Source organism: Poecile atricapillus, chromosome 3 (assembly GCF_030490865.1).
Source record: "Poecile atricapillus isolate bPoeAtr1 chromosome 3, bPoeAtr1.hap1, whole genome shotgun sequence".
Classification (NCBI taxonomy): domain Eukaryota; kingdom Metazoa; phylum Chordata; class Aves; order Passeriformes; family Paridae; genus Poecile; species Poecile atricapillus.
This window is the reverse complement of record NC_081251.1, coordinates 115583887-115611015: the sequence shown is the minus strand read 5'-3', so window position 1 is coordinate 115611015 and position 27129 is coordinate 115583887. Positions and strand designations below refer to the sequence as shown.

General features: G+C 41.0%; 1 protein-coding gene and 1 long non-coding RNA gene across 2 annotated transcripts in view; one reads left to right on the top strand and one right to left on the bottom strand.

The window, feature by feature from the left end:
• Positions 1–477: 477 nt before the first annotated feature.
• Positions 478–6492, bottom strand: LOC131577421 (uncharacterized). The gene is made up of 3 exons (XR_009277205.1): positions 6365–6492; positions 6075–6170; positions 478–588 (listed from the first exon to the last, which is right to left on the bottom strand). It is a non-coding gene; the product is annotated as an uncharacterized LOC131577421 (long non-coding RNA).
• Positions 6475–27129, top strand: part of ACYP2 (acylphosphatase 2) — a 32434-nt gene continuing 11779 nt past the window's right edge. The window contains exons 1-3 of the mRNA XM_058835281.1: positions 6475–6681; positions 7218–7234; positions 8673–8782. Of these exons, the coding sequence (XP_058691264.1) occupies positions 6612–6681; positions 7218–7234; positions 8673–8782 (197 nt within the window). The 5' untranslated portion in view covers positions 6475–6611. The remainder of the gene's footprint in view (positions 6682–7217; positions 7235–8672; positions 8783–27129) is intronic.

The window sequence follows — 27129 nt, the reverse complement described above, 5'->3', positions numbered from 1 at the left end:
AAAGGCCCTTTAGGATAGAAGAAATGTTCCAATTAAAGAGCACAGGAAACCTGTAAATTCAGGGATATCCCAGGGAGAGGAAAAAGTTGCTTTAACCACATTTGTGTTGTGACTTTAGGCCAAGCCCAGTGGAAAACTGAGCCTTGCTTAGTACAAAGGCAGCACCTGCCCTTCTGCTGGGCAAAGCATTGAGAACTGGGTGAAAGAGCTCAGGGGGTTTAGAAAATTCAAGTGAGAAACAGAATCTGCCTTGAACAAAAAGAGCAGGGAAAAGACAGCATGTAATCTCCAGAGAGGGCTCTGCAGGACAATCCTGTGGGCGTTCACGGTGGCTGCGATACCACTATCTACAACCCCCATGTGTTTTCTTTTTCAGTAGCATTGCAATGGATGGATACAGAACCTGATTCATGCTTTCTTGGCTTTGCCAAATGCCTGCTCAAATCCTGTAGCCATGCTCTGAATTAATCTGCTTACCCAAAGGCATTGCTGGAAAAATGGTTGTCCTTGGAGATTCCAGCCCCCTTTGCCTGGGAAAGATAGAGCCATCAGCATCTGGAGTGGTATTAGTAGGAGGCTTGACAGGCTCTGAAATCAGAAGAAATTGGGCCAGAATCACTCTGGTTACCCCTAAATATCCCTATTTTCTCACTAGATTCCCAGACTCTGTGCCTTTTTCTTTCTGCAGCCCCTGCAAACATTTATTTTTTCCAGGAAAGCTTTCAGTTTCTTTCAGACTGGCCTCAGTCTCTGCTGCGGAAATGTGCAAGAACATTTTCCTGTGACAAGACTAAAACTCAGAACTAAAGATTAAGAACTGGGCGTACATACAATCTTACTTCCCCCCTTCATACTCTCCATTTTCTTAGTTCACAGCCAGACATCCTGAGTCACAAGCTATTTAGTTCTGTTTAATAGTGCTAAATGAGTTTTTCCTCCCCTCATTATGTTCTGGCACCATGTTCTGCAGCAGTAATTTCTGATTCATGCACAGTGTGAAAATTTGTTCCCTTTTGATTGTTGTTAACTTTTTATCTGGGAATTTTTTTAGTGCCCTGAGTTCTTTGGTGTGAGAAATAACAAGGCCTCTTTGCCATCTATGATTATACAGACCTGTGTGGTCTACAAAAATCATGCTGATTCTTCCTGTTTTATCAGAATCACTAAAGTTTCTGCTAGGTTGGATGGGGAAGATGCCACCAAGTTATAAAGCTGGATGAAAGTTTGGGACTGACAGAATTTCTCCTTTCAAAGGCAAGAGAGCATCTTTCTTCACTCAGAGGCCAACTCACCAAATTTGTCACAAGTAAATGTCTTTGAATCATACTTCTGATGAGAGCTGGCCACATGTTCAAACTTGGAGAATGAAATCTAGAAGTTATCCAATTCCAAGCAGTAAAGCAGTAATCAATTCATTGAGATTTTCTCTGATGGCACAGGCTGCACTTATATACAGGGCAAGATTCTGAAATCCTCACTATTTTCTCTTTGTTGCTTTTGAGAATAAATAAAGGTCTAATGCAATTAAGAATCAAATAGTTTCCCAGAGCTGCAAAATGTAATGCTGTCATCCCACCTCCCTGAGAAACCATTCCTTTAGCAGCCCACGCTCTTTTGTGTGTTCTTAGATCTTCTGTAGAGCCCTGAATCCTCCCTAAATTTGACAGCATTGTTCTGGCAGCCGTGGGAAGGGTGATGCTTAAAATTTCCTATGTTTCAATGGGAATAAAAACTCGCTGCCTTAAATGACCACATCTCCTCCTCCTCAGCATGTGCAAGGGGAGAAAACATAACAGTAGAATCTCAATGTTTTCCTCAAATGTTAATGAGTTTCCTGTGAATGGATATTTCATAAATCAAACGTTGGATCAATCTGCTTTCCTATCAAAACAATTTAAATGTAGGCGTTATAGTAGGAGGGTTTGTGTTTGGATTTAGTCATCAAGCCAAGACTGACTTGAGCCTTCATGCCAGCAGAGGACTGACAGACTTAACCCCAAATTCCACTCAATTCCTGTGCTTTGGTACCGAATAGTTTAACTTTACCCATCACAGTTTTGTTTGAGATGTTTGGGTTTTTTTTTGCCATAGGACATATTAATTCATATGCTCATGTCTTAATTCCCGACATTTTGTAGTTTAAAAGAGCTTTACAATGATGATGTAAGTTTCCAAGGCTGATTTCCTCATATTAAGTATTTATATTTACCCAGTGTTTTAGTTCCTTATTATCATTTCAGATTAAAACTTCACTACTACCAAGTAGGAATGATTTACCTGACAATTCTTCCTTTTTTTCCTTTTTTTTTAATATATCAGTGAAAATACTTTTAAAAGCTTAATTTAGACTGAAAAATTTTGAGCTTTGTTTTCATGTGGTTTTATTTATTGGTAGAGGTTTATTGCCCAACTTAAAAAATAAAAGCTCCTTTCAGAGAAACAGTTGACAGGTCTTCATGCCCTACAGAATCAGGCTATGACACAAAAATGAAACAAAAAATAACACAAAATCTAAACAATATAAGTCTAGCTAGAGGAAAAACACAGGCTCACGATTTTGTATGCGTCACTTGCGTTATCTTATGTAAGCAGTCTGGGATTTTGGAACACGAGGGACAAATTTAGGTCCCATCCACACAAAGTTTGGCTGCACTCCTGCAATCCGATCTGTGTGGGTGTGACTCGTCCCCTGCACAACACTCCCCTTGCACGGGGGCTGCTGCACAGGTGGGGGGTTCTTCCCACACGGATCACGTCCCTGCATTTGGATCCTGGAGTATAAATGGATCAGGAGACAAGTGTTGTAACCAGGTCACCTCCCTGTGCTATGGGCACACTGCAGACTCATCTATAAAGTCATTAGTCACTCAACCACCTGAGTAAAGCTCTCAAAGAATTCCCCTTTGTGCCTGTCTTGCCCTTTAGACTTCCAAATCTAATCTGTAAAAAGAAGAAAGTTCCTGATAGCCAGTAAAGAGGAAATACTGGGAGATTAAGGCCTCCAAAAGGTTTCAGTATATTTAGATATTATGTAAATAAGGACTGCAAAAAAGACCACCCTGAACAAGCTCATACAGCTTTGAAGTAGAGGTAGAAATCCCATTAAGTTTCATTCAGAAATGAGGAGGAAATGCAATTTAGGAGAAGAAAACATTATATGTGAATAAGGAAAAGAGGAAGACTAATGAAAAAGGTTAGAAGTTTATCATTTTGCCTGAAGAAGAAAATGTAAAGGAACAGCATTATCTTAAAGGATAGAAAAATAAAATCTGATGTGCATTACCATTTACAGAAAATAAGGGGGGAAAATGCTGGAAAGGCCAAACTAAGCTTACATGGCTTCCAGCCTTCTTCCCTGATATTCCATGCTCCCTAGGTAACAGCAATAACCTGGCAACAGAAGCGGTACCTTTATTATTTATTTATCTGGAGGCTTTGGTGTCTTTTGGGAAACACTCATCAAAATCATCTGGGGACAGTTTGCAAGTGAATCAGGTCTAGAGTTTGGCTCAGATAAATAGAGCTGCACAGCTAAAGACAATCAAGAAACTTTTATGGTAAGAAGTAATAGGAGAGAGAAATGCAATCACAGCAGGTCTGAGGAGGAGCCAGGTTACCTAAAAAAGGTGCAGAAAAATAGCAGTGTAGTTACAAGGTGAAGGATGAATCAAGAGAGCAAGGTGGGAGGTTATGTGCCTGGTGGGGTATCCATGTGAATGCCAAAGGCAGTCATTTTGGGAAACAATCAAGTGTGTGCTGTGGTGCAAGGTGACAGCCACACACAGAGATAGCAGGAGTAATGAGTAATGAAAGAAAGTTGCTTCTCCAGCTAGTCTATGCCAGGCATGAACAAACAGCACAAATAACTCCCAAACGACCTACCCAAAAGCTTAGTAACTGAGATGGTTTCATCAAATTGCTTTTTATTGGTAGTGGCCAGAGTCAAGGGCACCAATAGGTCTGACTCTCCCAACCAGCCTCACCTGGGACCCACCCACACCCCCTCTGCTCTTTGGTGCAGCAGCTCTACTTAAGCTGGGGGCTGAGAAGAGCCCTTTACTTATGGGTATGTTCAGTCCTAGTTTTATCTCTGTGTTGTAGCTGTGGCTCCAGCCCAGCTTCCTGCTCCTGGAGGGACTCTGCTGGCAGCCCTGGCTTTGTCTGCCCAGGCACTGTGGGACTGGTGTCACTGATGTGCCAAGGTTGCTCCTTGCAAAACCACGTCTGTCGTGTTCGGCTGCAAGGGCACTTGGTTGGGTTTTGGTGTTTTCTAGTAATAATAATTTTTACTATAACCCTTTCTTGTGCCATGGCTAAAAAGCAGTGTTGTTGGAAAGTTTTACTGTGCTTGGAGTGAATACTGGGAGTTTTTAAAGGCTTTGTGCCCAGAGGAGGGGCAGAGGGCCTGGTGGTGAAATGGGTTATTGTAATTTTTACAACTGGCTGTAGCTTTGGGAAGTGCAGCCAACTGGTTCAACTTAGGCTAATGCCACCACCCTGGAATAAACAGCTGGAAGTGGGAGGGAATTTCAGAACTCCATGTAGGCTGCCTGCATTTCTTGGTAGCGTGTAATAAAGCTCTCTTGATAATTAGTGTGTTCAAATAACCTTTGTTTTTTAATATTGATAACTTATGCAGCAAAACATTAAATGTTTCACAGTATCATCTTCTGGAATTTTCTGCTACTTCTCATCAGGAGAAAGTCGGACTTGTTTAAGGAATGATGGACAAGATGTTATGACAAATGAAATGTTAAAGACTGTAGTGATAAAAAATGTTGCCAGTGCTGGAATCTGGAGGTAGCAAAGTGTCATCAGTATCAGGAGAAGCTCTGCTTTTAAGGCTTGTGTGGCTTTCTAGTGCAATAAACTGCTACTATAAGTAACTTCTTTTACTGGTCTTGCTCTGCACTGCTGCCAGATGGCAGCAAATTACCAAAGATTTTCTGTGTTCTGCTTCTCTTCCCGTGTTCTTCTCCTCTTTCTAAACAAAATGGTGCTGATTTCACATTAGAAAAATGTTTGATCTCTGTGAAAGGTAAAGATTTGATTTAACATGCTATATAGGTAAAGCAAATGAAGTTTTGTCCATTATGTTCATATTCCCTGTTATACTGGAAGCTTTTTGTTTCTATGTGAATATTTGTGTTCTGTGCTGGATTGAGTGGTTATTTCTCTAGTTGTGTTCCTTGGAAAAGTAATTTTTATCTTTTTCTAGGCCTCTATTTTGAACCTCCCTCTAGTCTTAAGATCCAAACCTGTGAACAACTCAGGTTATGCTGCATTACTGTAGAACACAAAGTGCATGAGGATGGAAATTGCTAAGTGGAGAGAGCAAATAAAGTTATTTTGATTTCTGTCATAAAGTTGCTGTTGACTTACTGTTGGTGAGTGAGAACACTCGGAGTTCATCTTCTAAGGTAGGATAAATGCTGTTTCTAATATAGAATTCTGCCTGAAAAGTTGGTTAAAAAAAAACCCAACCTACCACAAATATGGTGGGGGGGGAAGTTAAACTTCAAGATGACATAGAACACACTAGAGAAAAACCTTTGTGGTGTGTTCTTGGAGACTCAACGTACTAAATAATCAATTGTTGACTTGTTTCTGTATATGTAGCACATAGACAAAAGAAATGTCATGATGACAGTTTTGGAAAGGAATGTCATGATGACAATTTTGGAAAATGTCATAGACAGTTTTCTAATGAGAACATAAGCACTACTAGGTACCACTGAAAGCTGGGTGAACAGCTTGTATGCAATGAACTTTCTTTCTCTGGGGTCTGCTGTTCCAGCTGAGGAGTCTGGCATTTGCCCCAGCACAGGGGGGAGAAATAGGCTGTTAAAACTGGGGAAAGTTTTTTAAGTCATGTGGAGATTGGAGATGATCACTCAGCCTCATTCAAGATGGGATGCCCAAGATAAATTCGAGGTTTTTTTCTTATGGTTTAGTTTTCTACTACACAATTTTCCACCTTACCAGGCAAAATCATCTCAATTCAGCAATGTATGGGACACAGTTTTTTCCCCAATGATTCCTGTAAATGCCTGGGAAAGACTAATGCTGCTCACCTGTGCCACAGATGCTGGAGACTCCAGATGTGTATGTGGCAGCACCAGTCCTGGAGAGGTGCCGTTCGGACACTAGTCTCTGAACATATTTCTAATCTGGAATAGAGAAGGGAATGACACCTTGTGAGGGATCTGTAGGACCGCCCCTCAGGGATGCGGGGCCGCGTCCCTCACAGCGGGAACATTTTCCCGCCCTTGGGGCCGGGCGCTCTCCCCTCACGGCAGGAACGCTTTCCCGCTCTCGGGGCCGGGCGCTCTCCCCTCAGGGAAGAAGAGATGTTTTCCCTTACAGGAGGAGCTGTGTCACCCCTCACTGTCAGGTGTGCTTCCCTTCACAGGAGGAGCGACGTTTCGGCCCGCTGCTGTCGAGTTTTCTCCCTTCACACTTAAGGCTGTGTTCGGGCGCCGTGGCCCGCCCCATCCACACGTGAGGCGGCTGCTTACGCGGTAAGCTTGAGCCTCTCGCGCTCCCGTCCGGGCGCCGCTGGTACGCGGAGCACCGGCGGCCGCTACAGCGGCTTTTCCTCCGCTGTTGCCATGTCCGCCCTGGCCAAAGCCTCCGGCGCACTCAAGTCCGTGGATTACGAAGTGTTCGGGCGGGTGCAAGGTAATGGCGGGCTGAGGGGAGCCGCTCTGAGGCGGCGGCAGCACCGCGCGTGCGCGGGGCGGGAGCGGCCTGAGGGGAGGCGGGAGCCGGGGGCGCGTTCCCAGCGGGACGGGGAAGTTTTTTTAATTTTGGTGGTTTTTTTCCTTTTTTTAATTTTTTTTTTTTATTTTTTTAGTTTTAAATCGTTGTAAATATTCTCCCGCCTTAAGGCTCGGCTCGTAGCTCCCATTCCGCGCACTTGCTCTAGTGGCTTCTGTCAGCCTGAGTATGTGGAAATGCTCCTCCCGTCCTTCCCATTCACACACTGCAGCGTTTTCATTACCATTTAAATACATGAATGACAATAATCGTGTGACGAAGGGAAGGCTCGAACACAAGTTCTGTTCGGTTTCCTTAATATTAACGTCATTGAAATCTCCAGGGTAAAAACAATACGGGTGATTTGTAGGCCCGTCATTGCTCCTTTATATTAACTGAAGTTCCTACAAGTGATATGCTTTCACGGGACTCTAATTTTATTTTTTTATTTTTTTTAGGTGTTTGCTTCAGGATGGTAAGGAAATGCTGGATTGGCTGGCTACTTTATGGTATAATATTTCTAGTGCTAAAAATAAGGCAGCTGTAGAGTGTAAACATATCCAGCCTGAACTTCGGTTGGATGGTTAAGTACTGTGAGTAGACTTGGAATTTTATGTTAAAATGGATTTTTAGAAACTTAGTGAAGTGTTGCTTGTGTAGATTGTGGTTTGGATTACTTGTGATGTAACAACCACAAGAATGTTGTAACACCTTGACCTTTAGAAAGGTTAGCTCTGAAACAAGGTATTTCGGTTTAATTTTTCAAATGGCAACTCAGTACCTGTATTTAAGGAAGGTTACTGAGGAAAAATTGGGGAAAAAACGTGCTGCAAATAAGCACTTTGTGGCTTGTACCCTAAGCAAGTGACTCCAGCAGTTCTGAAGTGCAGCAGGTGGTTTTGCATTTCACAGAAACCTATGGAACAAGAGGACACAATTGAAGGAAGAATAGTGTTTTTGTCTCAAACTGGTGTCCCATGCTTTAATATTAAACCTGAGAGATTTTATCTATAGTTTATATGTATTGTAAAATAGTGCCAAGTGGAAATGAACAGAGGACTGCAGTGGAGTTTGCCTTGAATTTAATTATTCTTTGAAGAAGATAGGGTAAGTCCAAGCATGCTGTGCCTTGTTTTGAGCTGACCCAGAGCCATGTGAACACGCAGCTCAGTGCCAGTCCTGAGCTGCTCTGCAGTACTGAGGAAAAGATTTGCAGCTGCATTCCTGTTCTTTTGGGCAAATTAGTTTGGAGAAGCTGCTCATAATCACCTTGGAAAACACTCTTCATAGTTAGCACCACTTTTTAATTTGATAATTTACCCCAAAGCACGTTTTGTCTTTTGGAATGGGTCATACAGACCTGACAATTTGGCTCTTGCTGTTTGTGAATTTCATCACAACTGGGTGGCTGGGAAACTATAATTTTTTTTGTATTGCAGAAATATCCTTGTTTTTTTCTAGTAATTAGATTGACTTCTGCTGTTTGTCAGTAGAAATGCAGCAGCTGCAGGGTGGAACTTAAAGGGTGAAAGTCAGGTGGAAAACATTTGAAAGGGAGCTGGGACGTTTGTCCATGTAGCAGATTTAATGAGTTTGAAAACTGTGGTGATCGAAGGGTCAAATGAGCATCGATAGGAGCTATGGAAAGGAATAAAGCAAGTACAAGGGAATGGTGTGGGATTAGTGGAGTCCTTTGTGATCAAAATCTTGTTCTTTTTGGAAAATGAGCTGTGCCTGCTGCAACTCCAGAGCTGCCAGGAACATCTGAGTGCCTGAGGATGAGCATCACTCATGGATTTTAATTTTTTAAGTCTAGCTCTTTCAGCTGGGCAAATGCAAGTGGGGGGTTAAGTGTTCTCTCTGTGGTGTCTGAGCTGGCACTGATTGTCCTCTCTCATTATTTCCCAAATCAGTACACAGAGCAGGAAGCCAAGAAATTAGGAGTGGTTGGCTGGGTTAAGAATACCAGCCAAGGAACCGTGACAGGCCAAGTTCAGGGCCCAGAAGAGAAAGTGAATGAAATGTAAGTATTTCTGTGTTAAGTTTTTTTTCTCTTGCACTCATTAAAGTCATTTACAAAAATGGCTTTAATACAAAGTGACAAGTAGATCCACGTGTCAGTAATGTAACAGTGTTCTCATTCAGTTTTGGAGGTAAGGAGGGGCATTCTTAAAGCTGTGAACAAGTCTTTAAGCTTGAAAAATACTGTGTTTTCATTTCTAGTGTCACACAGTTTGTTGATGTATTTCCTTAACATCCTCATTTCTTGTGACATGAAAAGACAGCCTTTATTCATTTGACTAGAGATCTGCTTTTTAATTCATCAAAATTTCTCTTGTTAAAAAAGATTGAAGAACTTCTTGAAATGTTTTCTCATTCTGTGCTTAAAAAAGCAGTTTTAACGAAACTGAGTTTAAATATTAATTTTTTCTGATTTTAAAAAAACACCTAATATATAAATACACATTTTGGTGAAGACCCACAGTCTCTGCCATTTGGAAATAAGTTTTGAGGTATTTTGGTGTCTTTTAAAGAATAGGTAATAATTTTCATTATGAAATTTCCAGTTTCCAGGAGCTTAAAGCTATCACTGAGGAAATGATGCCTGGAAAAGCACAAAGCCCAATTGAGTTGCTTCCAACTATCATTTTTTGCATTTGTATACAGGGAGATTGTTTGGAAATTAAAAAAAAATTCTTCAGTGGGTTTCTTGTCTCAACAAAGAATGGGCGAGGGCAGAACTTTCCCTTTCTAGATGGGAAATTAGCAGTGCACATTCTGCCAACACTTTCCCATACAGCAGTTGCTTCAAAACTGAACTTGGATGAAGAGAAGCTTGCTTTGTGCACAGAAAAATGTTGCACATTCTAGTCTGCAGATTTATATGATTTCCAGTCACTTTCCTTGGTTTTGTGCTTAATGTGAGGTTGTGTGTCTTGGGCTGAAAAACATTTACAAAGCCAGAGAAAGATTAGGTTTTTTCTTATATCAAGTTTACACTTACTTTTTGAAAGAGTTCTGTTAATATCCAGATCTCTTCATGTTTTGTGTATTTCTGTGTTGGTGCCACGTTTTTATTTAACTTGGAACACAAAACTGACTGTGTGAGAAACCAGGGTTTGTTTTCTATTTATTGTCCTACTTTTTAATTTAAAAACACGGATCCAGAATAAATAAAGAGTTGTTTTCAGTTGCTGCTCCTTTTTTTTCATTTTGGAAATCAGTGTGTTCCTCTGATGTGGGAATAATGTGGCAATGCTGAAGTCAAAGCATGGTTTTTGATGCATGGATTATTAAATTTGGGGTCCTGGAGTAAAATTCTGAAATATGAAGACTTTTCCTTGTGCCCTCTGTGCTTTCCAATTTATGGAAAAGGCAGTGAGTTTATTTTTGTCATTAACTCGGTGAAGTTGCATGGAAAAAGGGACCTCTTGTGTGTGAACTGCTCCTTTGAAAGACCCTTATTTCTCTCTGCAGGGACTAGAGAAAAACAGATCAAAATGGTTTTGAGGTTCTGAAAGGTTCTTTTCAGCATTTTTTAATAATGGTATGAATTCATAATATTGTGTTCTCAGATGTAAATGTTACTTAAAATGCTATATCAAAGAAACAGAACAACAAACTAAGGCTTGCTGCTGCTGTGGGAAATGGATACAAACCTACAACCATAAACGTGTATTTGTATTCCAAGTGGGATAAATCACCAGGAAAAAATTCCATCACCAGCTGCCTATGTGTGTTCTGGTTGGTGTTGTAGCTTTTCAGGACTTAAAGACACTGTGGTGACACTTGTTAAAAATTTGTAGCTCCTGCATGCTTGAGGAAACTGAACACTTTGCAGAGGAGGAAGTGCATGAGTCAATAGTCAGATATTTCAAGAAAGCTGCCTGGAGATGCTTTGTTACCCTGGAAGTTTGAGCAGTGTGATTTAGACCAATATTTTCACACTTGTCCCAGCTTTTCAATTAAACACGAAGCACAGAACAGCTTAAAAATCACATGGTGGTGGTAATAAAATCTGTCAGTTGTTGTTCTGGGTTTTTAATGTTAATGTACTTTAGGGGGAAGCAGTAAAGAGTTTTGGTCAGTCCTAAACAATATTTATCTTTTTGTGATGCTCAACAGAATCAAGAACACGGATGAAAAAGAGTAGGGATGCCATTGGAAAGTGCAGGTGTCCTACAGATAAATAGGCAAAGTAATATGAGGGAGAAAGAGAGGAATCAAGGATTGAGAGGATGATAAAGGTAGGTAGGTGAAGTGTAAAAAATGTGGGAAAAAGCCCATGAGGCTCTCCAGTGTTATCAGAAGCATGGAGTGGCTAACAAAGCCTGCCTTTGTTCTGGATCAGGAATGCAGCAGACCTCTGACCCAATGGTTTTGCAGCAGCTCCACATTTTCTGCCCCTTTTTATTCTATTTTTGTATCAATAATTATATTGGGAGGCACAGCCACATTGAATCCAATGCAGGTTTGACATCAATTAGCAACGGCTGTATCTAATTTATTTTTTTGTGCAGGTTGCAAGGTAAGATGTAACTTAGGGGGAACCAGAGGATGGGCAGATATAAAATGGTCATGCTGAGTTCCTCTGAGAGGTGCCACGCAAAATAAGTTGGCTCTGCAGCAAACAGCTGAGCAGGGGCCTCCTGGCTCTGCCCAAGTCAGTGTTAAATTTTGAGTAAGTGTGAACAACTGGGGCCTGGGAAGTGCTGTGTGTGCAAGAGGCTGTATGCCTGTTTGGACCATTCATTCAGTGTTGAACATGGGTATGAATTTCTTTGGAAGTGCTGGGAGGCTGATTCCTTGATATTCTGGGGTGCTAAAACCTTGATCCCACTGGAAACTGGCAAAAGGTACCAACCTCACCAAGCCTCAGATTGCACTGGGAATGTCACTGAGCTGCAGGAAACCCAAGGGATAGATGAGTACTTTTAGATATTTTCCTTTAAATTTTGCATTCAGTTTGGTTTTAATGAAAACCTTTTAGGTTCTCAAGGATCAGGTGACTTTTATGTGAAGTATTTTAAGGCAAATTTTTAAATTGGGAGATCTTGGAGAATGTTTTAGAGGGTGTTTCTCAGAAGTCTTGAGAACCTTTTACCTGTCAGCTGGCTTTGGTATCCCTTGGTTTTTAACTCTAGATGGAGCTGTTAGTTCTGAAGATCCTCAACCATCCTCTGTTCGCAGAGAATCTATTTTTAGACTGTTGTGGTAGAATCCATCTTTCTCCTTGCTGTATTTCATAGTTCTGTTCCATTTGCTGCTGCTGTTCCACAGAGATCACGCCCCTTATCCTTAGATAAAAAAAAATCTTGTTTTCAGAGAATTTTACTTGTCAAGTCCCAAGAGAAGCAGAGCTGCACCATTTCTCTAACATGATAAGGTTTTGTGGTAAAGTGGAGGTGTTTATTTGCCCTCCAAGGTATGAGCTGATGACAGAAAATGGGGTAGAGGAGTGTAGTCCTTTGTTTTATTTAATTTTTTTCCCAGGAATACTCACATCCCAGGGTTTTTCATTATAATATCTTGTGCTGCTTCTTCCACTTTACCCATTAAATAAGGTTGGAGCCTGTGTGGTCATGGTGGCTGTTGCCATAGCAACCTGCACTGACAGGCTGGAACTTCCTTTCCTGGGAGAATTTTTTGAACTTTGATGACAAATTGCTTGGTTATCCATTAAAAAGGGAAGATAAGAGTCTTTGTAGAGTGCCAAATTCAGAATTTACTCCAAAAATCCAAGGTTTCAAATCAGACTGACACTTGAAAATGTGAAATCTTAGGATATTTTCTAGGCACAAGCAAATAGCACAGTGAGTGTTCTTGCTGTCTCTAGAGAAAGGCAGAGTTCTAAATATAGAAGGCATGTCTTGGAAATGGGTTTTAATTAGGAAACTAATGCTAATTTATTTTTAATGTTGTATTTCTTATTACCAATGTCAGTTAAGAAGAATTAATATTAATTAGGATTTAACTGGCACAATACTTAAATTACTTTAGTGTGTAAATGCATAGGAAAATCTAGATTTTTGTCATGTAGAAGAGGAAAAGGAAACTCTGTATTAGTTATTATCATGTGTCATTGTTTCAGTAATCAGGTGTAGCCAAGGTTCCTGTCTGTACCAAGTGACATTGAATAAATACTTTTCCACAATATAATTTTTATTTGTTTAAATAATAATATTAATTTATTAATAATAATTTTATTGCTGATAATGGCCCTTAAATGGAGCTAAATGCTACTAAAAATGTCTGTGGGGGAAAAAAAATTCTAGGTTTTAATACCTAATTGATGTTTAGCTATAAAAGGAACAGATTTTGAGATTTTCTTCATTTTAGAAGAGTATTTTTACTTTCCAAAAAAATCATACTAGAAGTGTTGCTTAGGAGAAGAATCCTTAACATTAATCTGCACGTGAACTCATCAGTGAGGCAGAGATGTGCCCCAGCAGGATGGTTGAAATACTCCTGGGATGTGCTGTTCCTGGGAAAATGACAGTGACAGATTTTGGAGAAAAGGGTAGAGGGAAATGAAAATCACATTCTTTAATATTTATTTAACTTTGTTAAAATGCAAATGAGTGAAAGGTGTTAGATTTGTTCTCATTTATGATGGTAATGAAGAACAGTTTTTACATTAATCACTGCTGAAGGTGATTTACAGTGTTTCAGTGAATCAATAGTAAATTACAGAAAAATATGGGGATCTTATAATTCAGTGTGGCTCCAAATATAATAAGATTAGTTTTTCAATGTTTGATTATATTTTTTTTAAAGGTAAGACTAATGTATGCTGCAAAACTAGATTAGGCTAAAACTTTTGTGGGTAATAAAATGGTAAATGTGGTTGTCTCTTTTCATATTGAATGTTTGAAGTATTAATTTCTTCTCTATAATTATTGCTTAAATTTGACAGTCTAAATTGTGAATTATTGTAGTCATTGATCCTGTAAATGAAATTTAGTGAACTGTTACTGATGATGGCCTGGGAGAAACAGGAGTAAATGTTGTTCTTTGGGTTTTTTGCCACATAAAATTAGATAAACTAATGAATTTGTTGTAGTACTCAGTTTAAAAGCCAAGGAATGGGTCAGGTAAGTCAGAACATGGAGTTTTTGGTTACTGGGAATAAAGCGAGTGAGCTGTTCAGCTGAAGAAGAGCTGCATGTGCTTCCAGCACATACCCAGAGCCCCAGTGGCTCATCTTGTGCAGTGTCCCAAGGGAATTCCCCTGCCCCCTGTCCCTCTGGGGCCCAGGAAAAGGCTGTTTGTTTTCCCTGTGTGCCCACAGGGCTGGGGGAAGAGGTGTCCCTGTGCCCTGAAGGTCACCCAGCCCACCAGTGACAGCCAGAAATAGCAGTGGCCTCCTGGCATGGCTCCTCTGCTTTCCACTGTGCTGGATGTGCCTGTTCCCTGCAATGCCTTAAACCACAAAAGCTTTTAGCCATGCTTGGGTCTTTCTGGATATAGAATAGTGCAAAAAAAAAAAAAAAGTAAAAAATTCTACCCCCATGTTTCTTCTGCTGGAGTATAAAAATAGCTGCCTTGTATGACCTTGGAGATCTTTTTTTACAGTAGCTCTGTGGAATTGGAATTCTTTATCAAGTATCTGCTTCACTGAGTCACTGAAGTGTTTTTGTTTACAGAACATTTACCAGATACTTCTGCAAGTAAACAGTTCTGAATTTCTAGGATTTTGGCTCTGGAATAAGCAGTGTTAGTGTTTGTGTTGTCTTGGAAAGCTCAGAATATGATGTTGGGCAAGACAAGTCACTTTTCTCCTGTCTCTGGTGGATGCTGCGTTAACACTCCCGAGTCCTTTAGCAGTGTTAGGAACCAAGGCTGGGTTTCCTATGGAATTCCAGAGTTTCATTGGCTTTGCTGATGGGTCTCTGTGGGAACACTGAATTCCAGCATCCTGGCTGCACAGTTAGAAGCAGGAAGGGTTGGAAGGCTCTATTGGGTTGAACTATAAACACAGGCAAGTTGAACTGTTGTTTGAACACTCAGTTTAGGCATTTTATTGCATAATTAGGAGTCATGTGCCTTTCTTCCGCACTGGGAAGTCAGGTTTCTTTTGGCTCAGAATTAATCTTAACTAAACCACAATAACTCTTCTGTGAAGAATTGGTTGAGCTTTGTGGAAGACTGATTTCAAAATAAAGTTTCTGATGTAGTGCCTGATTTCTGCTGGGAGCTTTTTGCTCATTTGAGCATCTATGCATTCTTTAATGCTGATATTTATTATTTAGCCACATGTAATGCTTTGTTATTTCCAGAGTGAAGGGGTTCTGTTATTGCTGATGCAGTAGGATGTGGTGCAGTTCAGTGCCATTCATTTGGCTTTTTGTGCTGAGTAAAGTGTTTAACATGTCCTTAGTGTTCCACCACAACACTTGGAGAGACACTAATGAGTAAGTCAGCTTAAACTAGGATTTTTAAATGTTTTGTTATTTATTTTGTTTATCAGGGTGGGTAACTGTGCACACAGTCAAAAATAGATCTTTGGCAAAAAACTGGTAATTATCAATAAAAACATGTACTTAGTGTAGATTTCCTGGAAACTTATTTTGGATTTGATGCATCAAACATGTTCTGAAAATACAAACCAACTGGTGTGACTCTTAAAGAGCAACTTCAAAACTGCAATTCCTTTGTTTTCCTTTTGGTGTGCTGATATTTGAAAATTACGGAGCAGGGAAGAAGCCTGTTATGGCCATTTTTCTCTCTGAAGGGTGTTACTCTGCATCTGGAGATTTGTGTTTGTAATCCACAGGAGAAAACAACATTAAACTAATGTTAGAATTGCATAATGTGAGGATGAGACTGTCCCCAAAAGGGGTGTGGGAAATTGAGGGAATGTTTTCCAGGTGTATTAGATGTCATGCAGGAGCTCTCCCACAGGAATGCCAAGGTGTATCCGAAATGGAAAATGTTTGGCAGACTTAACCAGGAGCCCTGTGCTGAGGAGGTGGATTCAATTCTCAATTGGCTGGTGTAATTATGCACAAATCATGAGTCTTGCTGCTGCTGATCTTATCAACGTTTTGGTGGTGAAAAGCATCTTCTCTGGGATTTCAGCACTTCCTTAGCCAGGTGAATCTAGGACTGGAAGCAAAATCTCTATTCCTTATGCCATGTTAGCCAGAAAGGGAAAGGAAGCTACTTCCAGGTTTTATGGGGAAAGAGCTCTGAAGCCTGTTGATGTTGCTGTTTTGTTTTATTCCTTAAATTACTGTTGTTCTGCTTTGGTTCATTGGCAAGCTGTGTTCAGTTTATTTACCATGTTTTTATCAAAAATGAGTATGTTTCATACTTTTGTACTTGAGGGATACCATTTGCCAACAGCAGAAAAATCAAAATTACTTCTGATGCTGCTTTTCCCTCAGCCACTATTGGAGCAGTGCAGCAGTAGGAAAAAAGTCTCTCTGGGTAACTTCATTATATAACTCAATTTTACCTTGTTCTTTTTCCTCAGCTCCTCCCTCCCTCTACTCCCTGATGTGACTCCACAGAAATACAATGTTTGTTTTAGATATGCCCTGGGATGTTTCCCTTGAACTGTGCTGCATGTCACCAGCTATCCTGCAGAGTTAATTTTACTGTTGGTGTCCTTGTCTTTATGTGTCCCTGCTGAAGGGGGATCCTGAAGTCTCTCTAGAGAGAATCATTTGGAGAAGTCCCTGGTTTGGTCTGCCAGCCTTTTGCTCTCCAGCTGATTTACTGTAGTCACTCTGTGACTGGATTAGAAACTTTCTTTTCAAAGCTGGTTTTCTTGGAGATGTTTTTCAGTAGTTATGGTGAAACAGCTGGCTGGGCTCATCCATAATGAGTGTTCTGCTTGTGTACCTTCAGTGCTTAGGAAAAAAATCAGAGATTAAATTTAATTAATACCTGATTTAAAACTAGGCAGCTGATACCCAGTTTTGGGAGTTTCCTTGAGCTCCCAATGCGCATTCTGGTGGGAGAGGAATCCTGGGCAAGGAATTTTCTTTCCCTTTTTTACTCTCTAGAGCTGTAGAATTTTAATATGCGCTAGAAAACAAACCCATTTGGAGCAAAATCCCAGTCACAGAGGAGCTCACTTGAAACCATCACATTCTATAAATGCTGATCCTGAGCCTCTGTCCCTGCTCACTGTATAATAAAAACCCTTGAAATTAGATTGTAATGTCAGTGCTAGGAACTTTTCAGGCAGCAGATGTTCAAGAGTTTAGATAAAAGTTTGGCTGGGTATTCTAGGTGGGGTGGAGAAAAGCAGCTGCCTGCTGCCAGTCTCAGATGTCCCTGATCTGCCCTGCTTTTCCAGCCTGTGGATCCAGGAGCTGGAGCCTGGAAACTGAGGCCTTCCTTGGCAGTCAAAGGGCTGCAGATTCCCAGCAAACTGCAAATTCATTTCCTTTTGGAGGTGAATCTGTTTGATCTCCAGCAAATCAGTTTTCCAGGGAGTAACATCTGTAATGTGTCTCTGATTGTGAGTACATGCAGAGATGGAATTTTGCTGATGCTGCAGATTGCTATTGCCTGTGCTGCTCCCTGCGTTGCTGGAAAAGTGCTTCAGCAGTGTCACCCCACCTCAGGGGTGGGAAAACACCTTTGCAGTTCATCACTCCTTGTGCCTACCTGTGCTTTAAAAAGCCTTGGCTGGGACATGATCAAGATCTAATGGATTTCTGTGTTTTCCAGATCTGTCTTGTCTAGCTTGCACAACATGAGTGGTTTTGTGTCAAGTTCAGCTGCCAGGACCTGCTGTTACCCAGCCTGGGGGGAGGTTGACGTTCTTACTGCAGTCTGTGATGTCCTAAATGCCAAATCAGCAGCAATGCAGTGCAGCTTCAAAAACCAGAGTTCATATTTTTAAATTCCTAGTGCAAGCATGAATTAAAATTGAAGATAACTTTGGTGAGTAGTTACACATGGATTATTCCCATGCTGCATGTGGAGGATCTGGGGCACAGAGCAGGATCAGCGCAGTCTCTTTTGGCAAATTTGTGATGGAGCTGAGAAGGGAGTGTGGGAGTGTTGATATCCAGTCCTGTGCTAATCCTTAGAACAGAGTTTCTTCCTATAAATTGTTGGGACTCTGTACATTGGTTAACTAATGTCAGTGAAGGGCTGCCCAGAATTTCAGGGTGTGTTATGTGCTTATTTAGTTTCCAATAACTGCTTTTGGACTGCTTCAAACCCTACAGCTGCATTATTGTATCAGCTGATTCCTCTGTCCCAGGTGGACCTGTTGCTTTCTGCCAGGTCTAGAAGAAATCCATCTTTCTAACCTCAAAATGTTTAAGAGTACAAAGAAAAAAACCTGGAGTCAGTCAGGACCTCATTCTGCTTTATCAACATAAAATTCCTACTACCAAGAAACAGTAAAATTAAGGAATAAAGCCAGAGAATGAGAATGTGCTGTAGGTTTCCATCTGTAAATGAGTGCTGAGAGGAACTGATTGGCTCAATTGCACAGAAATTCTGGTGCTTACTCTGGATTCAAGTTGTTCCCTGTTCACCACTGTCCTCTTTGCCCTTCTGGTCCTGTAGTTTAAAACAAAACTGTTCAACCTTCCTTGCTAGCAGCTATAAAATACAAACGTGCCCTTTGTAGTTCTCGCACACCAGAAGTGACGCAATTGTTATATGCCAGCTGGCTTTTTTTTTTTTGTTAAGTGCTAGCATTAATAATAATTAATTGGATAATTACATAGAAATTTTTGTTCTGGCTCATGTCCATATGGATAGTTTGGGCAGAAAATGCAGTGTGGAGTGGAACATACGAGCAATTAATCGTTTCAGTGAGTACTTGTAAACAAGGTCAGCTCAGCAGGCATCTAGGAAGTCTCTTCTGAAATGTGATGCTGTCTTCATTATCCTTTTAGAGGATGTTGGTGTAGGACCAGAACAGCAGCAGGATTTCTCTGCCATGCTCTCTTGACTACACACAGCAAATTTCTGAAGGCTGGTAGACCCAGAGATGAACATCAAAAAAAACCCAGACCTGCAGTATTTTATTAGAACTGTGTATTATTCTCGTCTTGAAAGCTGCTGTTTTGCCTGAATTTAGTCATGGTTACACAGGCTAAAAAAATATATATTGAACTTGGTGTCTTGTTTAGTATTTTAGCTAATATCAACTGGGATGTTTCTGGTTGGGAATAATAGGAGCATGTGGAAGGCTGACAACCTCGGTATTTACAGAATCAAATGTTCTGAGAAGTGCTAAATATTTTGCTTGGTGTTGTTTAATAGAATTAAACATCATCTTGAGCTTTGTAGTTGTCAGGCTTGCAAGCGATGCCTGCTGGAGACCTGGGAATTGCCAAGTCTGGAGCACATGGGGCTCAGGCATGAAGCAGTGTGATGGTGGCAGAGGTGCCTGGGACTTAAAATGTCCCCTGGCCATGTGGGATTGATGTGGGAGGAGATGCTGGAGCTCTGGGATGGGGCTGGACCTGTGCTAAAAATCCTTCCTGCTGGAGACCTGCCCAATGCCTTTGCCCTGAGGAAACCACTCTGTGTTATTAGCTCTCCTCTTCCTAATTATCCTCCCAAATGGAGACCAAAAATGTACTTAATGGCTTTAGCTGGAGTCCTGCATGGAAATTTGTCTTCTCCCAAGGGGATCGAGTCACTGGGAATGTGACTCCTATAGAAAGGCCTAAAAGAGGTCTGTGTTACCATGGGGTTTGAAAATAGAACTTCCTGAAATTCTCTAAGTGTTTTTCCAGCTGATGTGGCTTTCCAGAAGGATGACCTTCACCTTGAGATGGATGGCTGAGTGCAGAGCCCCAGGTGCCTTCAGTAGGATTGTGCCTGTGCATATCTCCCTGACTTGTTATGGGAAGCACTTCCCTCGCTCCTCTGGCCTGTTTAAATCACAGTGTGTGCTTTGGGACGTGGGGGACTGAACAGAAATAGAATATTCTTTGTTGTGGGCCAGGTGATCTGTGCTGCCTATCCCTGTGTTTCCAGTGAATAGCAGGAATGGATGTGCCAGAGCACTGAAGGCAGGGACTGTGCAGCCTCTTGGGCTATGTGGGGCAGTGTCCAGGGCACCAAGTGTTTGTTTGCAGGGTGGTTTTCCTGGCAGGCAGCTGCTTATTGTGGCTGTTGTTAGAGAGGACAAAGTGGGAAAGGACAGAGTTTGTGGTCCTGTCAACAATGTTGATGCCAATGAAGTTATACCTGGTATGCAGCAAGTGTTAATTTTGGACAGCTGTCTTTAGGTAGGAATAAGTTCTCTGTTCCACAGTCTCAAAGTACAGAATGGGCACGTTGTGCTGGTCACAAGATTGGGCAAATCCTCCAGTGGAAGCTGGTGTAGAAATGGGCACAGGTGCCACGGGCTGCCCGAGGGTGGAACACAGAGTCCATTTCCAGGGAGTGTTGATGCCACTTGTTTGGAGCTCTGGGGTTGGTAACCCTGTTCTCAGCCTGCCTCCCTGCTCTTAGTGGATCAGTGGGGAACGTGCCAGTGGCTTTTGGAATTCATCTCAAGGTCACATCTAAATACAGGGGAACAAAAGGGAAGCACTCTGTGGTACATTTCCCCCCTAGTCTAGGCAAGAGCAGAGTATCCTCTTAATATGGCTTTAATACAGCAATCCTGGGATTTACTGAAGAGGAAGGAATAAATGCTGGATAAAAGAAAATATTAGTTCTGCTTCTGTAACCTGCTCAAAAAGCAGAGAATAAGATGGACAGGACAACCAGGTACTTCTATTTTTGTTGGTGATTCTGTCCCTCTGCAAGAGAGGGAAGAGCAGCTGTTTTGACGCCAGCAGACACTGAAATCCAGGAGCACTTTTGTGTCCTGGCTTCATTCCAGCTTGACAGGAAGCAAGATCCTCTGGTGGCAATTTAAGTTGAACTTTTGGTTATTTTATACCACTGTAATGTGGCAGTGACTGGATGACAAAGAAATTCTGCCTTGATGACATCTAAGATGTCTAGTGATGAGACGAAAGAAAGAAAGCCTCAGGAAGGGGGTTTTCAAAGCATATGGGTCTTGATGAAACAATTTACTTTCAGAAAGGTTAAAAATTAAATTCCTCTGGGAGAAAGGTTTATAACTTGAGAAATTATGCCAAGAGGGCTGTTGTTTTAGAAAATAACTTCTGGTGTGTTTCAGTTGCTGAATAAAGAAAAGTCAGAAAGGGAGGTTAGTTTTAGCTAATTATAGAGGACATGTTTTTTAAATCTGTTCTCAGGCAGACTGATAATATTTAATTCACTAATGACTCAGTGATAGCATCTCGATTGACTGCATTGCTAATTAAACATTTGTGACAATACTCATTTTATGCTCATGGTCCCAGTGCTTGGTATAAAACTGCTCAATAGAAATTGAAATTCTCTTTATTTAAATAGAGGTTTGTTGCCTTCCATGTTGCATTGTTGAGATAATGCTAAAACCCAAAGGCTGGCAAACATGTGAATTTTGGTTTAATGATCTCAGATTTCAGCTGGTCTCATGATTTTTTGAGAGTTGATTAATAAATCTAAACATGAGGGATTATTAATCCCTAATCTTTAGAGAAAAAAAGAGCATTATGAATAATTTCCAGGTATTTCTTACTCTGTTCAGGTTCATTGCACACTTTGCTGTGTGCTGTCTAGTTCTAATTTAAAAAATGGCAAAAATAAAACAATTATGTTCAAGTAAGGCTGTGATATATTTAAGTCTTACCTTTTTTTTATTAGGCCCAATGTGATACTGATGACAAATGAGAAAAAGCAGATCCTGAATCAGTGATGGATCATTTCCTGCAGTCTGTCTTTGGGCTGTGGAGGTTTTGTATCTTAGCAGGTAGGGATGTAAAATGTACTTCAGACATTCAAGGAAAACAAAAGCATTTTGTTCCAAAACCATGTAACTGGCCCTTGTTTTCACTCCATTTCTGAAGTAGTTACTTGGGGGTAGTCACAGAGTTGTATTGGGCATTGCTCCAGCTAATTTGTATTGTTTGGTTTCAAGCCAAAAATAAAAAATGGACAGCATTTGGATTTTTTTTTTCCCCTTGGGTTTATGCCTGTTTGCAGTTTCTGAAAATCCTTAGCTTGAGGAGCAAAACTGGATGCATTTGAGATTGCCAGGGTCTTGGGGATTGAACAAATTCTCCTTAGCTTCCCCTTCAGAGCTCTGTAGGGTTTAAGTGGTGCCAAGGAGCCATTTTCCAGCTGACTTGGCATGTACAGTGTCATTACTGTCAGGAAAGTTTGGTTCAGAGTGGCGTTCACTCCTGTGCCCTTGCTAAAAGGGCCCTGGGAGCAGCCCTTGGCTCATTTTTCCAGCTGTATTTGCCATTTCCAGAGCTTATCCCAAAGTCATGGCTCACCTCTGACTCATCGTGCAGAGGTTCTCTGGAGTCCTGAGTTTTCCTGAGTCAAAACAGCCCTTGGGTCATATCTAGAACAGCATAAACTGTCAGTTGTGTAATGATTAACACATTGGGTCAATGGCAAGCTGAGGAATTGTATTTACTTTAGAAAAAAAAAGAATTTTGGCCTTCACCATCACTCAGGGCAATAGGGTATCAGGACACAATGAATCACTGGGTTTGAGACAGAGATGTCTTAATATTGTTATGGAAAATGAGTTGTGAATTGTTTGGCTACTCTTCTCTCAGCTTTTAAGATACTATTTTATAGACATTGCTTTTGTGAAATTATTATGGGCAGGAACCTGAAAATAGGCCTGAAACAGCCAGGGAAATGTGGTGAGGTCCAAAATCTCTGCTGATGCCACCAACAGTGGACAGAGTAAAAAAGGTGACAAACTCCTGAGATTTCTTTGAGATGTATTCCTTTGAAAGGAATAAAAACATCTTTGCCCAAAGATATTAAATATACTAAATTCTAGGATCATGATGCTGATACAAGGGGTCAGTCTTCAGTGGAATGACTTTGATAAGCCATTTATTGATCTTTTCTACAACATATAAACTTTCTTTCCCTATTCATTGTGTTAAAAAGGACACAGTTGATTAGAAACTATTTACACCTCTCCTCATCAGTGTCTGGGCCTGCAATGCAGAAATGGGAGTATCTCTAAGATCTCTTTAAGTCATAAATTCTAAAATTAAACCATGCAGGCATTCTGCCTTTGTCTCTAGCTCTTCCCTTCACCTTATCCAGAGGTGGAAAAAGCCTCTCCTTGACCAGCTGGCCTGTGTTCCTCTTCCCTGTTCTCCCTGACACACCTTATTTCTGATTTTTCTCATTTGCTGTTCTGAGTCACTGCTGACATCTCATTTCTCTTCTGCTGGAATCTGCATTTCCTCAGTCATTGGTATAATGTTTTTGGCTCTGTGTAGCTATTTTAAAAAAAATTAAAAATTTAAGTACTTGTATTTAGAGGATTTGTTTCTCTTGTCTTTTAAAAAAAAATCCTTGTTGATATGGCTTTGTAGTTCAATTCTTTTACACTAGATGTCAATCTACTTGCATATGTGGAAGTTATTTTGTGCCTTCTAGATATTTCTCTCAGCAACTCCCCTATTAAAATGCTGCTTTCCATCTGCTTTGCAGGGGAATCAATGCCAGGAGAAAAGAGATGAGTTGAAATATTGATTTTCTTTTGGTGGCTGATGTTGAACAGGACTCCTTGCAAATAAGACAGCAGTTTTGGGGTTGTCAAGTGTAATTAAAATCACTTATTTCAGTAAAGCTGGTTGACAGCTTTAATGGAAAATGAATTTTCAGCCAATGTAGAGAAACTTGTTCCATTACTTATTTCTTAATCTTTCCCTCTTTTTAAATGCCATTCTTGCAGGGCTTGATTGAAATGAGATCTTTGAGTTTACAAAAGCATTTCCCACCTCGCCATTGCAGAGCCAGTGCTCCAATGAATTGTTTAGGAATAAATGGAACTAATTCCTGCTAGGAATGCAGAATTGAATGAGTTGCGTGGAAGGTTCTTGTCACAGAGCAACTAATAATTATTAACTGCTTTTAATATGTAACTCCTCATTAAATTAACCTCTTCCCTTGTGTTACAACTCCAGTTCTGTGATCTTTTCTGCCTCTTTTGAGAGGCCCCAGAGTAGAAAAGCTTTTTCCTTGTCAAGCAGTGTTTTAAATACATTTTAATTTGTATTTGTGGAAGATGAACTAAGATGATGTCTTATGTTATGCTCCAATCCTGTACTTTATTATTTTTTAATTTTTGGAGTGTATATCACTGCCTTGTTAATACAGATTTCCAGGATTTTCTTTAATAGATTAAAAATTTCAAACATCATTCAAGAACCAAGCTGGCTGGAACTTCTAGTCATTTGGAGAACTATGCTACTTGGAAATCAGTTTAAAAAGGGAAAGAATATGTTCAACATGGCAGTGAAGCAGAAGCCAGGCAGAGCATCATGGCTTGTTAAAAGAAAGTTACATAAGAATTCTAAATATGCAGAGACTTGAAGAGTTTGTGCTTCTTCATTATGAAGTTGATGCTGATGAAGAGTGAGACAGACCTGAATTTCTTTAACACAATCAATTTCTAACTTTTTAATTATTGGGAAGTTTTTTGATTCTAAAATATTAAAAGGCTATTTGGTGCCCAGTTCCGCTTTGAGTTAGCTCAAAATGCTTTTGAACGTCTGGAAAATGAAAAATTTCTAATATGGGATTTTGGAAGGATTTACTGAAGTCCTGGGTTTTTGGCTGGAGCTTCCTGAAAGGTGCATGGGAGAAGGTGACCTTCACAGTTACACCTCATTTATTTTGTGTTATTTCATAGGGCTGAATATCAGTTCAAGAGACATAAATTTGTGTGAAAGAGCTGCTAAAAGTGGTGAATGTGTATGAAGTAATAATTAATGAAGAATGATTTGCTTTACAAAAAATCCTTTTGATGAGCTTGGGATGATTTGTATTCTCTAGCCAGCAACAGTTTCTTTGTCTGAAAGAATTTTGCCATAAGGGAAGTGTTTTGCATTCCTTAGCAAACACAATCTCTCCCAGGATTCTCTGAAGTGCCCTGAAGAACTGTAAGTAATAAGTAATTGCTTGAGACCTGGAATCTTCTTTGAAACTGGATTTATTTTAAAAACATATCAGGAAAGGATGCAGTTTGAATGTTGCATAGTAACATCATGGAACAGATTTAGGTCCTCTTTATCACATTTTACATAAAAATCCCTAGCTTTGAGCTCTGTTGCTTTGGAGCAGCCTACAAAGTCATTTTTATAGAAGCACAGGAGTGGAAAGTGTACCCAGTTCTCTGATCCTCTTCCATGTGTGAGGATGGGGATCAAAATTAAAGCTTGGTCCTCATCACCTGCCACTTGGTGTCCCCTCACATGCTGGAGCTGTTGTCTCTGCCTCCTACAGACTCCTCAGCAACCAAGGAACCTCCTCAAGAGGTTTGGGATGGTGCCCTCATTCTCCACAGGCTTTTCTTGCCATCCTGCTGGAAATCAGCTCTGTGGAGAAGGACCTGGGGGTCCTAGTGGACACCAGGGTATCCCTGACCAGCAGTGCTGTGGGATGCAGTGGAAGAGCATTCCCAGAACGTCAGGGAGGGAATCCTGCCCCTCTGCCTGGCCCTGGGAGGCACATCTGGAGTGTACTGTGTCCAGTTCTGGGGTCATCAGGACAGGAGGCACAGGGAGCTCCTGGAGTGGGGCTGGTGATGGTGTGGAGAAAGAGGAAGGGCCTGGAGCATCTCAGTGCCCAGGAAAGGCTGAGGGAGCTGAGGCTGTTGAGCCTGGAGAGGAGCCCCAGCTGAGAGGGGCCCTCAGCCCTGGCTGGCCCTGTCTGCAGGGACCAGGCTCTGTTCCAGGGGGCCCAGCCATGGCACAAGATGAACAGGCAGGAACTGATTCCACCTGGACAGGAGGAAGAACTTCCTGGAACAGCTTGCCCAGAGGGGCTGTGGAGTTTCCCTCTCTGGAGATGTTCCAGAACCAGCTGGATACAATCCTGTGTTGTGTGCTCTGGGATAGTGGGACTGAGCCACTGTGGTCCCTTTTCGCCTTGACCCATCCTCGGATTCCAATTCTGCCAATGTTGATGCACATTGTGGCTGTTTGGAGTATAAGACCAGAGGATGTGAAGCTCAGGTGTTGTGGAGAGCTGTTGCTCTGCTTTGATATGTGCAGATTTAGGCATGCTGGTCTTGTTCATACTCTTTGCCACATTTAATTCTGCTCTAAACCAATTTTGTAGGTTTCATCTGTCTGTTTTGTTGAGTTCCTAAGTCAACATTGTGCCACCAAGCAGCAGAGTGCTGGGAACATCCAGCTGTCACTTAAGGTGTGCAATGGAATGTAGATATGGCAAGGTAGCCTTGATTTGTAAGGGTGATAAAGAGACAAAAATGGGAAAGACAAAAAGATTTATCCACATAAAGCTGAATGGGAAAACTACTCCTTGTTCTGAATTAAGTGCTCCCTGCACCCCCCTTTAGTGTCTCTGCTTGGATCTGGTGTTCAGCCAGGTTTCCATCAGAGTTGTGTGGCTGCTCTGTTTAAATGTGGCAGCTTTCAGCTGCTCATGGTTCATGTTAAAGCTGCAGCCACACAACCATTTTTGTCCCATGTGCTCGTGGTAAATGTAATTGTGTTAAAATTATACATGCAGATAAAGGCCTGAATTGTTTATGCATAGTTTTCTGTTCTGGTAATTTGTTCTCCTTAGGGTTCTCCCTGATTGTTTTCTAATTAGTCTTGTAAGGGTTGTAAATGTGTTTAGGTGGAATAAAGAGGTTTTATTTTCTGTCCTGTTCCTTCAGGGTTTGGCCAATTGGTGCTTGCTGGTCACCCCAGCCGTGTATCAGTTGTATAGCTGGGAAAAAGGTGTGTCTTTTCCTAATAGAATCAGTGATTAGTGTTTTGTGAAAGGTGGGGAACTGTCATCCCTTTACCAGTTTGTGGAAGCCATCCAGCATTTTGGATCTGTGAGTGCTGAGGGGTTTGGAGAGAATCTGCTCCAGCAATTCAGAGCACTCGTTCTCCATCTCTAAATACAGGGAGAGCAGTCAAAGTTTCATTTAACCGGCACCTACGACTTGATGAGCTGGGCAGGTTTTTCTGTCTGTGTTTTATCCTTTTGCGGCTGCAGGAGCAAGGCAAAGCAGGAGATATTAATATTTAATGAAATTTTCTGGATCTCAACCATAATTGTGTTGCTTTTTAGCTGGAGGTGTTGCCCCTTGAAGTTCCTGCTGGATTTCTTTGTCTGAGAAGCTCAACCCAGATTTCTCAAGCTTGTGACTTAATCCTTGAGTTAGTTATATTACCAGTTGTTTGGGTGTATTTTTAGGGGATCAGACTCTTGGCTTATAAGTATTTATTAATATCCTGAGTAGAAAATTATTGTAGTGGTTAGATTTCCTAGATGGTCACTGAACTGATTCTTAACACACACCTTGAAGATAGA